This window comes from Ascaphus truei, unplaced genomic scaffold, assembly GCF_040206685.1.
Source record: "Ascaphus truei isolate aAscTru1 unplaced genomic scaffold, aAscTru1.hap1 HAP1_SCAFFOLD_444, whole genome shotgun sequence".
NCBI lineage: Eukaryota > Metazoa > Chordata > Amphibia > Anura > Ascaphidae > Ascaphus > Ascaphus truei.
In genome coordinates, this window is record NW_027456775.1 from 242,694 (window position 1) to 255,824 (window position 13,131).

General features: G+C 47.5%; 1 protein-coding gene across 1 annotated transcript in view; it reads right to left on the minus strand.

The window, feature by feature from the left end:
• Positions 1 to 13,131, minus strand: part of LOC142484858 (membrane-spanning 4-domains subfamily A member 15-like) — a 96,784-nt gene that overhangs the window by 47,089 nt on the left and 36,564 nt on the right. Inside the window, exon 3 of the mRNA XM_075584090.1 lies at positions 10,883 to 11,002. Coding sequence (XP_075440205.1) covers positions 10,883 to 11,002 — 120 coding nt within the window. The remainder of the gene's footprint in view (positions 1 to 10,882; positions 11,003 to 13,131) is intronic.

Genomic DNA, 13,131 nt, shown 5'->3' on the forward strand with positions numbered 1-13,131 from the left:
AGGTTGGGGAGCTCTGTGAGGCCCTGCTTCCTTGCAGGTTGGGGAGCACCGTGAGGTCCTGCTTCCTTGCAGATTGTGGAGCTCTGTGAGGCCCTGCTTCCTTGCAGGTTGGGAAGCTCGGTGAGTTCCTGCTTCCTTGCAGGTTGGGAGCTCGGTGAGGCCCTGCTTCCTTGTAAGTTGGGAGATCTGTGAGGCCCTGCTTCCTTGCAGGTTGGGGAGCACTGTGAGGCCGTGCTTCCTTGCAGGTTGGTAGCACTGTCAGGCCCTGCTTCCTTGCAGGTTGGGAGCTCGGTGAGGCCCTGCTTCCTTGCAGGTTGGGGAGCTCTGTGAGGCCCTGCTTCCTTGCAGGTTGGGGAGCTCGGTTAGGCCCTGCTTCCTTGCAGGTTGGGAGCTCGGTGAGGCCCTGGTACCTTGCAGGTTGGGAGCTCGGTGAGGCCCTGCTTCCTTCCAGGTTGGGAGCTCTGTGAGGCCCTGCTTCCTTGCAAGTTGTGAAATCTGTGAGGCCCTGCTTCCTTGCAGGTTGGGAGCTCGGTGAGTTCCTGCTTCCTTCCAGGTGTGGGAGCTCTGTGAGGCCCCGCTTCCTTGCAGGTTGGTAGCACTGTCAGGCCCTGCTTCCTTGCAGGTTGGGGAGCTCTGTGAGGCCCTGCTTCCTTGCAGGTTGGGGAGCTCGGTGAGTTCCTGCTTCCTTGCAGGTTGGGAGCTCGGTGAGGCCCTGCTTCCTTGCAAGTTGGGAGATCTGTGAGGCCCTGCTTCCTTGCAGGTTGGGGCGCTCGGTGAGGCCCTGCTTCCTTGCAGGTTGGGAGCTCTGTGAGGCCCTGCTTCCTTCCAGGTTGGGGAGCTCTGTGAGGCCCTGCTTCCTTGCAGGTTGGGGAGCACCGTGAGGTCCTGCTTCCTTGCAGATTGTGGAGCTCTGTGAGGCCCTGCTTCCTTGCAGGTTGGGAAGCTCGGTGAGTTCCTGCTTCCTTGCAGGTTGGGAGCTCGGTGAGGCCCTGCTTCCTTGCAGGTTGGGGAGCTCTGTGAGGCCCTGCTTCCTTGCAGGTTGGGGAGCACTGTGAGGCCGTGCTTCCTTGCAGGTTGGGGAGCTTGGTGAGGCCCTGCTTCCTTGCAGGTGTGGGAGCTCGGTGAGGCCCTGCTTCCTTGCAGGTTGGGAGGTCTGTGAGGCCCTGCTTCCTTGCAGGTTGGGAGCTTGGTGAGGCCCTGCTTCCTTGCAGGTTGGGGAGCACTGTGAAGCCCTGCTTCCTTGCAGGTGTTGGAGCACTGTGAGGCCCTGCTTCCTCCAGGTTGGGGGGCACTGTGAGGCCCTGCTTCCTTGCAGGTGTGGGAGAACTGTGAGACTCTGCTTCCTTGCAGGTTGGGGAGCTCTTTGAGGCCATGCTTTCTTGCAGGTTGGGGAGCTCGGTGAGGCCCTGCTTCCTTGCAGGTTGGGAGCTCGGTGAGGCCCTGCTTCCTACCAGGTTGGGAGCTCTGTGAGGCCCTGCTTCCTTGCAGGTTGGGGAGATCTGTGAAGCCCTGCTTCCTTGCAGGTTGTGGAGCTCAGTGAGGCCCTGCTTCCTTGCAGGTTGGTGAGCACTGTGAGGCCCTGCTTCCTTGCAGGTTGTGGAGCTCGCTGAGGGCCTGCTTCCTTGCAGGTGTGGGAGCTCGGTGAGGCCCTGCTTCCTTGCAGGTGTGGGAGCTTGGTGAAGCCCATCTTCCTTGCAGGATGGGAGCTCGGTGAGGCCCTGCTTCCTTACAGGTTGGGGAGCTCGGTGAGGCCCTGCTTCCTTGCAGGTTGGGGAGCTCGGTGAGGCCCTGCTTCCTTGCAGGTGTGGGAGCTTGGTGAAGCCCATCTTCCTTGCAGGATGGGAGCTCGGTGAGGCCCTGCTTCCTTACAGGTTGGGGAGCTCGGTGAGGCCTTGTGAAGCTCTGTTAAACCCTCTGCGAACCTGCTCTCCTTCAGGTTAGGGATCCTTGAGAAAGGAGTACGTCTTTTAAACTCCACTTTCCAATCAGGAGTGGATTGGAACACCCTACTAGACCTGGAAGCTAGGGTGTGGCCTCCTATGCCTGGAAAAGTGAGGGAGTTAAATTCTTGAAGCCCTCACAACACACACATTACACGTGTTACACACACATTACACGTGTTACACACACATTACACTTGTTACACACACATTACACGTGTTACACGCACATTGCATATTTTTATCTGTCTTTAATATCACGTCTCCACATATTCGGTATATAATGGCGGTGAGTGAACAATTGAAACGACGCCCCTGATAAAGCAAAGTGCGAAACGTACGTCGGGTTGCAGTTGAGAGACGACATCCTTGCAGCATGGAGTCTTTGGCGCCTGTCCACTCCTAGATACAATCTTTTTGTGTCCTTATTTGGGACTGTGGACGCCTCATTTACGGACGATTCCTCTGCAGACTGTGCGGTGATATTGAGTGAACACTCTTCCTCTTTATACTTCCATCTATAACGGGGCTGCACTTCTTAATTAGCCATTATTGAGAGATATTGTTCTGTTTATGTACACTTTAGAATTAGTCTCCTTATATCCATTCCCTTTTTTGGACCCGGGCACAGGTATTATCTCCTGTGAGGATCCTTCTGACTTCCGGCATAGATTACATTATTTTGCTGATCTTATTATTATTATTATTATTATTATTATTATTATTATTATTATTATTATTATGTAGCCCTCTGTGTCTGCAGGCAACACAGGACACTGCCCCTTTAACTGGTATGCTCTCCATAGGACATGTGACTATGATAAGCCAGTAAGAGAGCTGATGAAGGAGACAGACAGTGTAACTGTTAGACAGGGAGCCAGCCACCTTGAGGGTCAGAGTTGCATGGAGTTTGGAGTGTATGTATGGTGTGGCCCTAATTATAAGGGTCACTTGAGTATTGCAGCTCTGTGTTTATACCTGTTCCAATGTATAGATATAGATATAACGTTTGTTAGAATTCATTACAGTTGTGTTGTGTCCAGTTTCTCTGGCCTCACACCACATATACCCCACACTATAAGAGTTAAACCATAATCCACAGGACTCAGGCCCCCACCTCAGTGGCAGGTTCTATAGTCTGAGGTACAATAAAGAGGGGTTTCATACAGTTAGCTCAGAGATCTACGATGAAGCATTTGTGAAACATGTTAGATTTTTGGACTTGCTGAGCCACCATAGCTCCCTACAACGTGTGACGTGGGGCGAGGATTCCCCTTTGCTGGCCCTGCAGTTACGAGTGTGAATGAGACACTGCTGCTGTAATATCTCCTCCCGGCACCCCTGACCGTGCGCAAGGTACAGGGGAGTAGGAGAGGTGCAGTGTCCCCCCTCAAGGAAATCGGAGGTGACGGGCGCAGCAGACACACAGCGGAAGGGGACTGTGAACTCTACAATATGTGAGCAACATTACCATCAAAGCAAAGAGTTCCTACCACACGCTGGGAAGCGATCCAAAAACGCTGTGTGTGATTATACCGGCTGTAAGTGATTATACCGGCTGTAAGTGATTATACCGGCTGTAAGTGATTATACCGGCTGTAAGTGATTATACCGGCTGTAAGTGATTATACCGGCTGTAAGTGATTATACCGGCTGTAAGTGATTATACCGGCTGTGTGTGATTATACCGGCTGTAAGTGATTATACCGGCTGTGTGTGATTATACCGGCTGTGTGTGATTATACCGGCTGTGTGTGATTATACCGGCTGTGTGTGATTATACCGGCTGTAAGTGATTATACCGGCTGTAAGTGATTATACCGGCTGTGTGTGATTATACCGGCTGTAAGTGATTATACCGGCTGTAAGTGATTATACCGGCTGTAAGTGATTATACCGGCTGTATGTGATTATACCGGCTGTAAGTGATTATACCGGCTGTAAGTGATTATACCGGCTGTAAGTGATTATACCGTCTGTAAGTGATTATACCGGCTGTAAGTGATTATACCGGCTGTAAGTGATTATACCGGCTGTAAGTGATTATACCGGCTGTAAGTGATTATACCGGCTGTAAGTGATTATACCGGCTGTAAGTGATTATACCGGCTGTAAGTGATTATATCGGCTGTGTGTGATTATACCGGCTGTAAGTGATTATACCGGCTGTGTGTGATTATACCGGCTGTAAGTGATTATACCGGCTGTAAGTGATTATACCGGCTGTGTGTGATTATACCGGCTGTAAGTGATTATACCGGCTGTAAGTGATTATACCGGCTGTGTGTGATTATACCGGCTGTGTGTGATTATACCGGCTGTAAGTGATTATACCGGCTGTAAGTGATTATACCGGCTGTAAGTGATTATACCGGCTGTGTGTGATTATACCGGCTGTGTGTGATTATACCGGCTGTAAGTGATTATACCGGCTGTAAGTGATTATACCGGCTGTGTGTGATTATACCGTCTGTGTGTGATTATACCGGCTGTGTGTGATTATACCGGCTGTGTGTGATTATACCGGCTGTGTGTGATTATACCGGCTGTAAGTGATTATACCGGCTGTAAGTGATTATACCGGCTGTGTGTGATTATACCGGCTGTAAGTGATTATACCGGCTGTAAGTGATTATACCGGCTGTAAGTGATTATACCGGCTGTAAGTGATTATACCGGCTGTAAGTGATTATACCGGCTGTAAGTGATTATACCGGCTGTGTGTGATTATACCGGCTGTAAGTGATTATACCGGCTGTGTGTGTGTGATTATACCGGCTGTGTGTGATTATACCGGCTGTAAGTGATTATACCGGCTGTGTGTGTGTGATTATACCGGCTGTGTGTGATTATACCGGCTGTAAGTGATTATACCGGCTGTGTGTGATTATACCGGCTGTAAGTGATTATACCGGCTGTGTGTGATTATACCGGCTGTAAGTGATTATACCGGCTGTGTGTGATTATACCGGCTGTGTGTGATTATACCGGCTGTAAGTGATTATACCGGCTGTGTGTGATTATACCGGCTCTAAGTGATTATACCGGCTGTAAGTGATTATACCGGCTGTAAGTGATTATACCGGCTGTGTGTGATTATACCGGCTGTAAGTGATTATACCGGCTGTAAGTGATTATACCGGCTGTAAGTGATTATACCGGCTGTAAGTGATTATACCGGCTGTGTGTGATTATACCGGCTGTAAGTGATTATACCGGCTGTAAGTGATTATACCGGCTGTGTGTGATTATACCGGCTGTGTGTGATTATACCGGCTGTGTGTGATTATACCGGCTGTAAGTGATTATACCGGCTGTAAGTGATTATACCGGCTGTAAGTGATTATACCGGCTGTAAGTGATTATACCGGCTGTAAGTGATTATACCGGCTGTATGTGATTATACCGACTGTAAGTGATTATACCGGCTGTGTGTGATTATACCGGCTGTATGTGATTATACCGACTGTAAGTGATTATACCGACTGTAAGTGATTATACCGGCTGTATGTGATTATACCGACTGTAAGTGATTATACCGGCTGTATGTGATTATACCGACTGTAAGTGATTATACCGGCTGTAAGTGATTATACCGGCTGTAAGTGATTATATCGGCTGTAAGTGATTATACCGGCTGTGTGTGATTATACCGGCTGTAAGTGATTATACCGGCTGTGTGTGATTATACCGGCTGTAAGTGATTATACCGGCTGTAAGTGATTATATCGGCTGTAAGTGATTATACCGGCTGTGTGTGATTATACCGGCTGTAAGTGATTATACCGGCTGTAAGTGATTATACCGGCTGTAAGTGAGTATACCGGCTGTAAGTGATTATACCGGCTGTGTGTGATTATACCGACTGTGTGTGATTATACCGGCTGTAAGTGATTATACCGGCTGTAAGTGATTATACCGGCTGTAAGTGAGTATACCGGCTGTAAGTGATTATACCGGCTGTAAGTGATTATACCGGCTGTAAGTGATTATACCGGCTGTACGTGATTATACCGGCTGTAAGTGATTATACCGGCTGTGTGTGATTATACCGGCTGTGTGTGATTATACCGGCTGTAAGTGATTATACCGACTGTAAGTGATTATACCGGCTGTAAGTGATTATACCGGCTGTGTGTGTGTGATTATACCGGCTGTAAGTGAGTATACCGGCTGTAAGTGATTATACCGGCTGTAAGTGATTATACCGGCTGTAAGTGATTATACCGGCTGTACGTGATTATACCGGCTGTAAGTGATTATACCGGCTGTAAGTGATTATACCGGCTGTAAGTGATTATACCGGCTGTAAGTGATTATACCGGCTGTAAGTGATTATACCGGCTGTAAGTGATTATACCGGCTGTAAGTGATTATACCGGCTGTAAGTGATTATACCGGCTGTGTGTGATTATACCGGCTGTAAGTGATTATACCGGCTGTAAGTGATTATACCGGCTGTGTGTGATTATACCGGCTGTAAGTGATTATACCGTCTGTAAGTGATTATACCGGCTGTAAGTGATTATACCGGCTGTAAGTGATTATACCGGCTGTAAGTGATTATACCGGCTGTGTGTGATTATACCGGCTGTAAGTGATTATACCGGCTGTGTGTGATTATACCGGCTGTAAGTGATTATACCGTCTGTAAGTGATTATACCGGCTGTAAGTGATTATACCGGCTGTAAGTGATTATACCGGCTGTAAGTGATTATACCGGCTGTAAGTGATTATACCGGCTGTAAGTGATTATACCGGCTGTAAGTGATTATACCGGCTGTAAGTGATTATACCGGCTGTAAGTGATTATACCGGCTGTAAGTGATTATACCGGCTGTAAGTGATTATACCGGCTGTGTGTGATTATACCGGCTGTAAGTGATTATACCGGCTGTGTGTGTGTGATTATACCGGCTGTAAGTGATTATACCGGCTGTAAGTGATTATACCGGCTGTAAGTGATTATACCGGCTGTGTGTGATTATACCGGCTGTGTGTGATTATACCGGCTGTAAGTGATTATACCGGCTGTAAGTGATTATACCGGCTGTAAGTGAGTATACCGGCTGTAAGTGATTATACCGGCTGTGTGTGATTATACCGGCTGTAAGTGATTATACCGGCTGTGTGTGATTATACCGGCTGTAAGTGATTATACCGGCTGTAAGTGAGTATACCGGCTGTAAGTGATTATACCGGCTGTGTGTGATTATACCGGCTGTAAGTGATTATACCGGCTGTGTGTGATTATACCGGCTGTGTGTGATTATACCGGCTGTAAGTGATTATACCGGCTGTAAGTGATTATACCGGCTGTAAGTGATTATACCGGCTGTAAGTGATTATACCGGCTGTAAGTGATTATACCGGCTGTAAGTGATTATACCGGCTGTAAGTGATTATACCGGCTGTAAGTGATTATACCGGCTGTAAGTGATTATACCGACTGTAAGTGATTATACCGGCTGTAAGTGATTATACCGGCTGTAAGTGATTATACCGGCTGTAAGTGATTATACCGGCTGTGTGTGATTATACCGGCTGTAAGTGATTATACCGTCTGTAAGTGATTATACCGGCTGTAAGTGATTATACCGGCTGTAAGTGATTATACCGGCTGTGTGTGATTATACCGGCTGTGTGTGATTATACCGGCTGTAAGTGATTATACCGGCTGTAAGTGATTATACCGGCTGTAAGTGATTATACCGGCTGTAAGTGATTATACCGGCTGTAAGTGATTATACCGGCTGTAAGTGATTATACCGGCTGTAAGTGATTATACCGGCTGTAAGTGATTATACCGGCTGTAAGTGATTATACCGGCTGTAAGTGATTATACCGGCTGTAAGTGATTATACCGGCTGTACGTGATTATACCGGCTGTAAGTGATTATACCGGCTGTGTGTGATTATACCGGCTGTGTGTGATTATACCGGCTGTGTGTGATTATACCGGCTGTAAGTGATTATACCGGCTGTACGTGATTATACCGGCTGTAAGTGATTATACCGGCTGTGTGTGATTATACCGGCTGTGTGTGATTATACCGGCTGTAAGTGATTATACCGGCTGTGTGTGATTATACCGGCTGTGTGTGATTATACCGGCTGTGTGTGATTATACCGGCTGTGTGTGATTATACCGGCTGTGTGTGATTATACCGGCTGTAAGTGATTATACCGGCTGTGTGTGATTATACCGGCTGTGTGTGATTATACCGGCTGTGTGTGATTATACCGGCTGTGTGTGATTATACCGGCTGTAAGTGATTATACCGGCTGTAAGTGATTATACCGGCTGTAAGTGATTATACCGGCTGTGTGTGATTATACCGGCTGTGTGTGATTATACCGGCTGTGTGTGATTATACCGGCTGTAAGTGATTATACCGGCTGTACGTGATTATACCGGCTGTAAGTGATTATACCGGCTGTGTGTGATTATACCGGCTGTGTGTGATTATACCGGCTGTAAGTGATTATACCGGCTGTGTGTGATTATACCGGCTGTGTGTGATTATACCGGCTGTGTGTGATTATACCGGCTGTGTGTGATTATACCGGCTGTGTGTGATTATACCGGCTGTGTGTGATTATACCGGCTGTAAGTGATTATACCGGCTGTAAGTGATTATACCGGCTGTGTGTGATTATACCGGCTGTGTGTGATTATACCGGCTGTAAGTGATTATACCGGCTGTAAGTGATTATACCGGCTGTAAGTGAGTATACCGGCTGTAAGTGATTATACCGGCTGTGTGTGATTATACCGGCTGTAAGTGATTATACCGGCTGTAAGTGATTATACCGGCTGTAAGTGATTATACCGGCTGTAAGTGATTATACCGGCTGTAAGTGATTATACCGGCTGTAAGTGATTATACCGGCTGTAAGTGATTATACCGGCTGTAAGTGATTATACCGGCTGTGTGTGATTATACCGGCTGTGTGTGATTATACCGGCTCTAAGTGATTATACCGGCTGTAAGTGATTATACCGGCTGTGTGTGTGTGATTATACCGGCTGTAAGTGATTATACTGGCTGTAAGTGATTATACCGGCTGTAAGTGATTATACCGGCTGTAAGTGATTATACCGGCTGTAAGTGATTATACCGGCTGTAAGTGATTATACCGGCTGTAAGTGATTATACCGGCTGTAAGTGATTATACCGGCTGTAAGTGATTATACCGGCTGTAAGTGATTATACCGGCTGTGTGTGATTATACCGGCTCTAAGTGATTATACCGGCTGTGTGTGATTATACCGGCTGTAAGTGATTATACCGACTGTAAGTGATTATACCGGCTGTAAGTGATTATACCGGCTGTGTGTGATTATACCGCCTGTAAGTGATTATACCGGCTGTAAGTGATTATACCGGCTGTAAGTGATTATACCGGCTGTAAGTGATTATACCGGCTGTGTGTGATTATACCGGCTGTAAGTGATTATACCGGCTGTAAGTGATTATATCGGCTGTAAGTGATTATACCGGCTGTAAGTGATTATATCGGCTGTAAGTGATTATACCGGCTGTAAGTGATTATACCGGCTGTAAGTGATTATACCGGCTGTAAGTGATTATACCGGCTGTAAGTGATTATACCGGCTGTGTGTGATTATACCGGCTGTAAGTGATTATACCGTCTGTAAGTGATTATACCGGCTGTAAGTGATTATACCGGCTGTAAGTGATTATACCGGCTGTGTGTGATTATACCGGCTGTGTGTGATTATACCGGCTGTGTGTGATTATACCGGCTCTAAGTGATTATACCGGCTGTAAGTGATTATACCGGCTGTAAGTGATTATACCGGCTGTAAGTGATTATACCGGCTGTAAGTGATTATACCGGCTGTGTGTGATTATACCGGCTGTGTGTGTGTGATTATACCGGCTGTGTGTGATTTATACCGGCTGTAAGTGATTATACCGGCTGTGTGTGATTATACCGGCTGTAAGTGATTATACCGGCTGTAAGTGATTATACCGGCTGTAAGTGATTATACCGGCTGTAAGTGATTATACCGGCTGTGTGTGATTATACCGGCTGTGTGTGATTATACCGGCTGTGTGTGATTATACCGGCTGTAAGTGATTATACCGGCTGTAAGTGATTATACCGGCTGTAAGTGATTATACCGGCTGTAAGTGATTATACCGGCTGTAAGTGATTATACCGGCTGTAAGTGATTATACCGGCTGTGTGTGATTATACCGGCTGTATGTGATTATACCGGCTGTAAGTGATTATACCGGCTGTAAGTGATTATACCGGCTGTGTGTGATTATACCGGCTGTAAGTGATTATACCGTCTGTAAGTGATTATACCGGCTGTAAGTGATTATACCGGCTGTAAGTGATTATACCGGCTGTAAGTGATTATACCGGCTGTAAGTGATTATACCGGCTGTGTGTGATTATACCGGCTGTAAGTGATTATACCGGCTGTAAGTGCAATATTGTTCTTAATCTCGTCTTTTGTAATAAATGTTTTGTGCCACGATCTTTTCTCTCTTCTATTTCCATTGCAACTCTGTATATATTGGAGACCCAGCCTGTCTAGATTAACCTCTGACACTCCGGATAGGAAAAGAATTACCACACAAGCTATGCAAAATTGTAAGTGCATGAATTCAAAGGTATGAACTTTAAGGGTTAATTAACCAGTATTGATATATTGCTATGTTCTCTTATTTTTATTTTGGACTTAAACGAATATACTTGAGACAACGAGCCGGAGGACATTTTTCTCCTTTCCGCATGGCAGGGCCGCTGTCGGACTTTCACCCCGATCACACGCATAGACCGTGGCGGAGCTCGGTACTCACAAACACACACACACACTGAACACTTTACGCATGGCAGGGCCGCTGTCAGACTTTCTCCACGATCACACGCATAGACTGTGGCGGAGCTCGGTACTCACAAACACTGCTCCCCAGAAGTTGATGCCGCTGTATACGCTGATTGTTACAAATTCAATCGTGGTGAGGATCAGGACGGTCCCCAGGGCAATTTCTAAGAGCGCCAGAATGATGTGCGTGGTCTGCGGACAGAGAGAAGGGAGAGCAGAAAATGCTCTAAGTATCAGTGCAAAGAAAAGTGTGTGTTGGTGCAACACTCCCGCCCGATCTCACAGTCAGATCCCCGCCATGCGAGAACGTTCTGGCTCAGGTTGTTACCTTGGGGACACCTCAGGTTGTTACCTGGGGGACACCTCAGGTTGTTACTTGGGGGAACACCTCAGGTTGTTACTTGGGGGAACACCTCAGGTTGTTACTTGGGGTAACACCTCAGGTTGTTACCTGGGGGACACCTCAGGTTATTACCTGGGGGACACCTCAGGTTGTTACTTGGGGGAACACCTCAGGTTGTTACTTGGGGGAACACTTCAGGTTGTTACTTGGGGGAACACCTCAGGTTGTTACCTGGGGGACACCTCAGGTTGTTACCTGGGGGACACCTCAGGTTGTTACTTGGGGGAACACCTCAGGTTGTTATTGGGGAACACCTCAGGTTGTTACCTGGGGGACACCTCAGGTTGTTATTGGGGAACACCTCAGGTTGTTACTTGGGGGAACACCTCAGGTTGTTACTTGGGGGAACACCTCAGGTTGTTACTTGGGGGAACACCTCAGGTTGTTACTTGGGGGAACACCTCAGGTTGTTACTTGGGGGAACACCTCAGGTTGTTATTGGGGGAACACCTCAGGTTGTTATTGGGGGAACACCTCAGGTTGTTACTTGGGGGAACACCTCAGGTTGTTACTTGGGGGACACCTCAGGTTGTTATTGGGGGACACCTCAGGTTGTTATTGGGGAACACCTCAGGTTGTTACCTGGGGGACACCTCAAGTTGTTATTGGGGGAACACCTCAGGTTGTTACTTGGGGGCATACCTCAGGTTTTTATTGGGGGAACACCTCAGGTTGTTACTTGGGGAAACACCTCAGGTTGTTATTGGGGGAACACCTCAGGTTGTTACTTGGGGGAACACCTCAGGTTTTTATTGGGGGAACACCTCAGGTTGTTACTTGGGGGAACACCTCAGGTTGTTATTGGGGGACACCTCAGGTTGCTACTGTGACGGTGCTGTCACGGTAGACCAGGTCTCTTAACATATTTATATTTAAGGGATCGGTCAATAGGCAAAACAAAGGCAGTGAAATAAAATGAGGGTTATTGGGATAAGACCTCGGAAACACACAGAAATACAAAATACAGAGAATATACACACTTACTTTGGGTCTGGGGGTAAAAACTAAGCTTTCCTAGGTGCAAGGTGCCTGCTTCAGCAAAGGCTGACCCCATGGGGTCTCTGTTCTCCAGAACCAGTACTTCGCCCTGCCCTGTCCACGTAGCACCCCGACACCTCTCAACATCCCGTCTCCTCCATCTATGGACACTATGCAAACTAGCTGGCACCTTAACCATATGCCTGGGCTGTCTGTATAGAGCCTTATGGTAAACGCAAAACACGATATAAAGTACACTTCATTACAGAATATACTTTGGGGGACCTTATACTTATTTCCCTTATAACTTGGGGATATTTGGGCTCGAAATCCAGGAGTCTGGGGGACACAGGGAAGCCCCGGTGTAATTCACCCTGCGTACCGGCAAATCATGCCTGCTCGCTGGGAAGAATGAAATGACTACCGGCAACTTTGGCCCCCCAACTCCTGCAACCAAAATAATTGTATTTCAACCCAAATATCCCCCCTAAAACTGACACACAAGAAATGTCACAGTTCTAGGGCTAAGGGAGCATGAAATAGGAAAAATACAGGGTCATCTTATTTTCCAGCATGTATTGTCCCTGGCTTATGGAGGAACCAGGGACCCCACGGGTTCAGGGGTAACCAGCAGGCTTAACCTTTGTTAGATAGCCTGATTACCCCCTCCCGTCACACCTCCCCCCCAAGACCAAGGCTCTGGGGCGGTCACCCCCGCAGGTGGCTCCACAGACCTGGAGATCCGGGAAGTTTTCTGGTCACTGGGGATGTCCTGTCGGGAGAGTCCATCTGCATTCCCGTGCTCACTACGTTTCTTGTGCTGGATACTGAAGTCATATTCCTGCAAGGCCAGGCTCCAGCGCAGAAGTTTGCCATTGTCCCCCGACACCCTCTGTAACCAGCTGAGGGGATTGTGATCAGTGATCACAGTAAAAGCTCT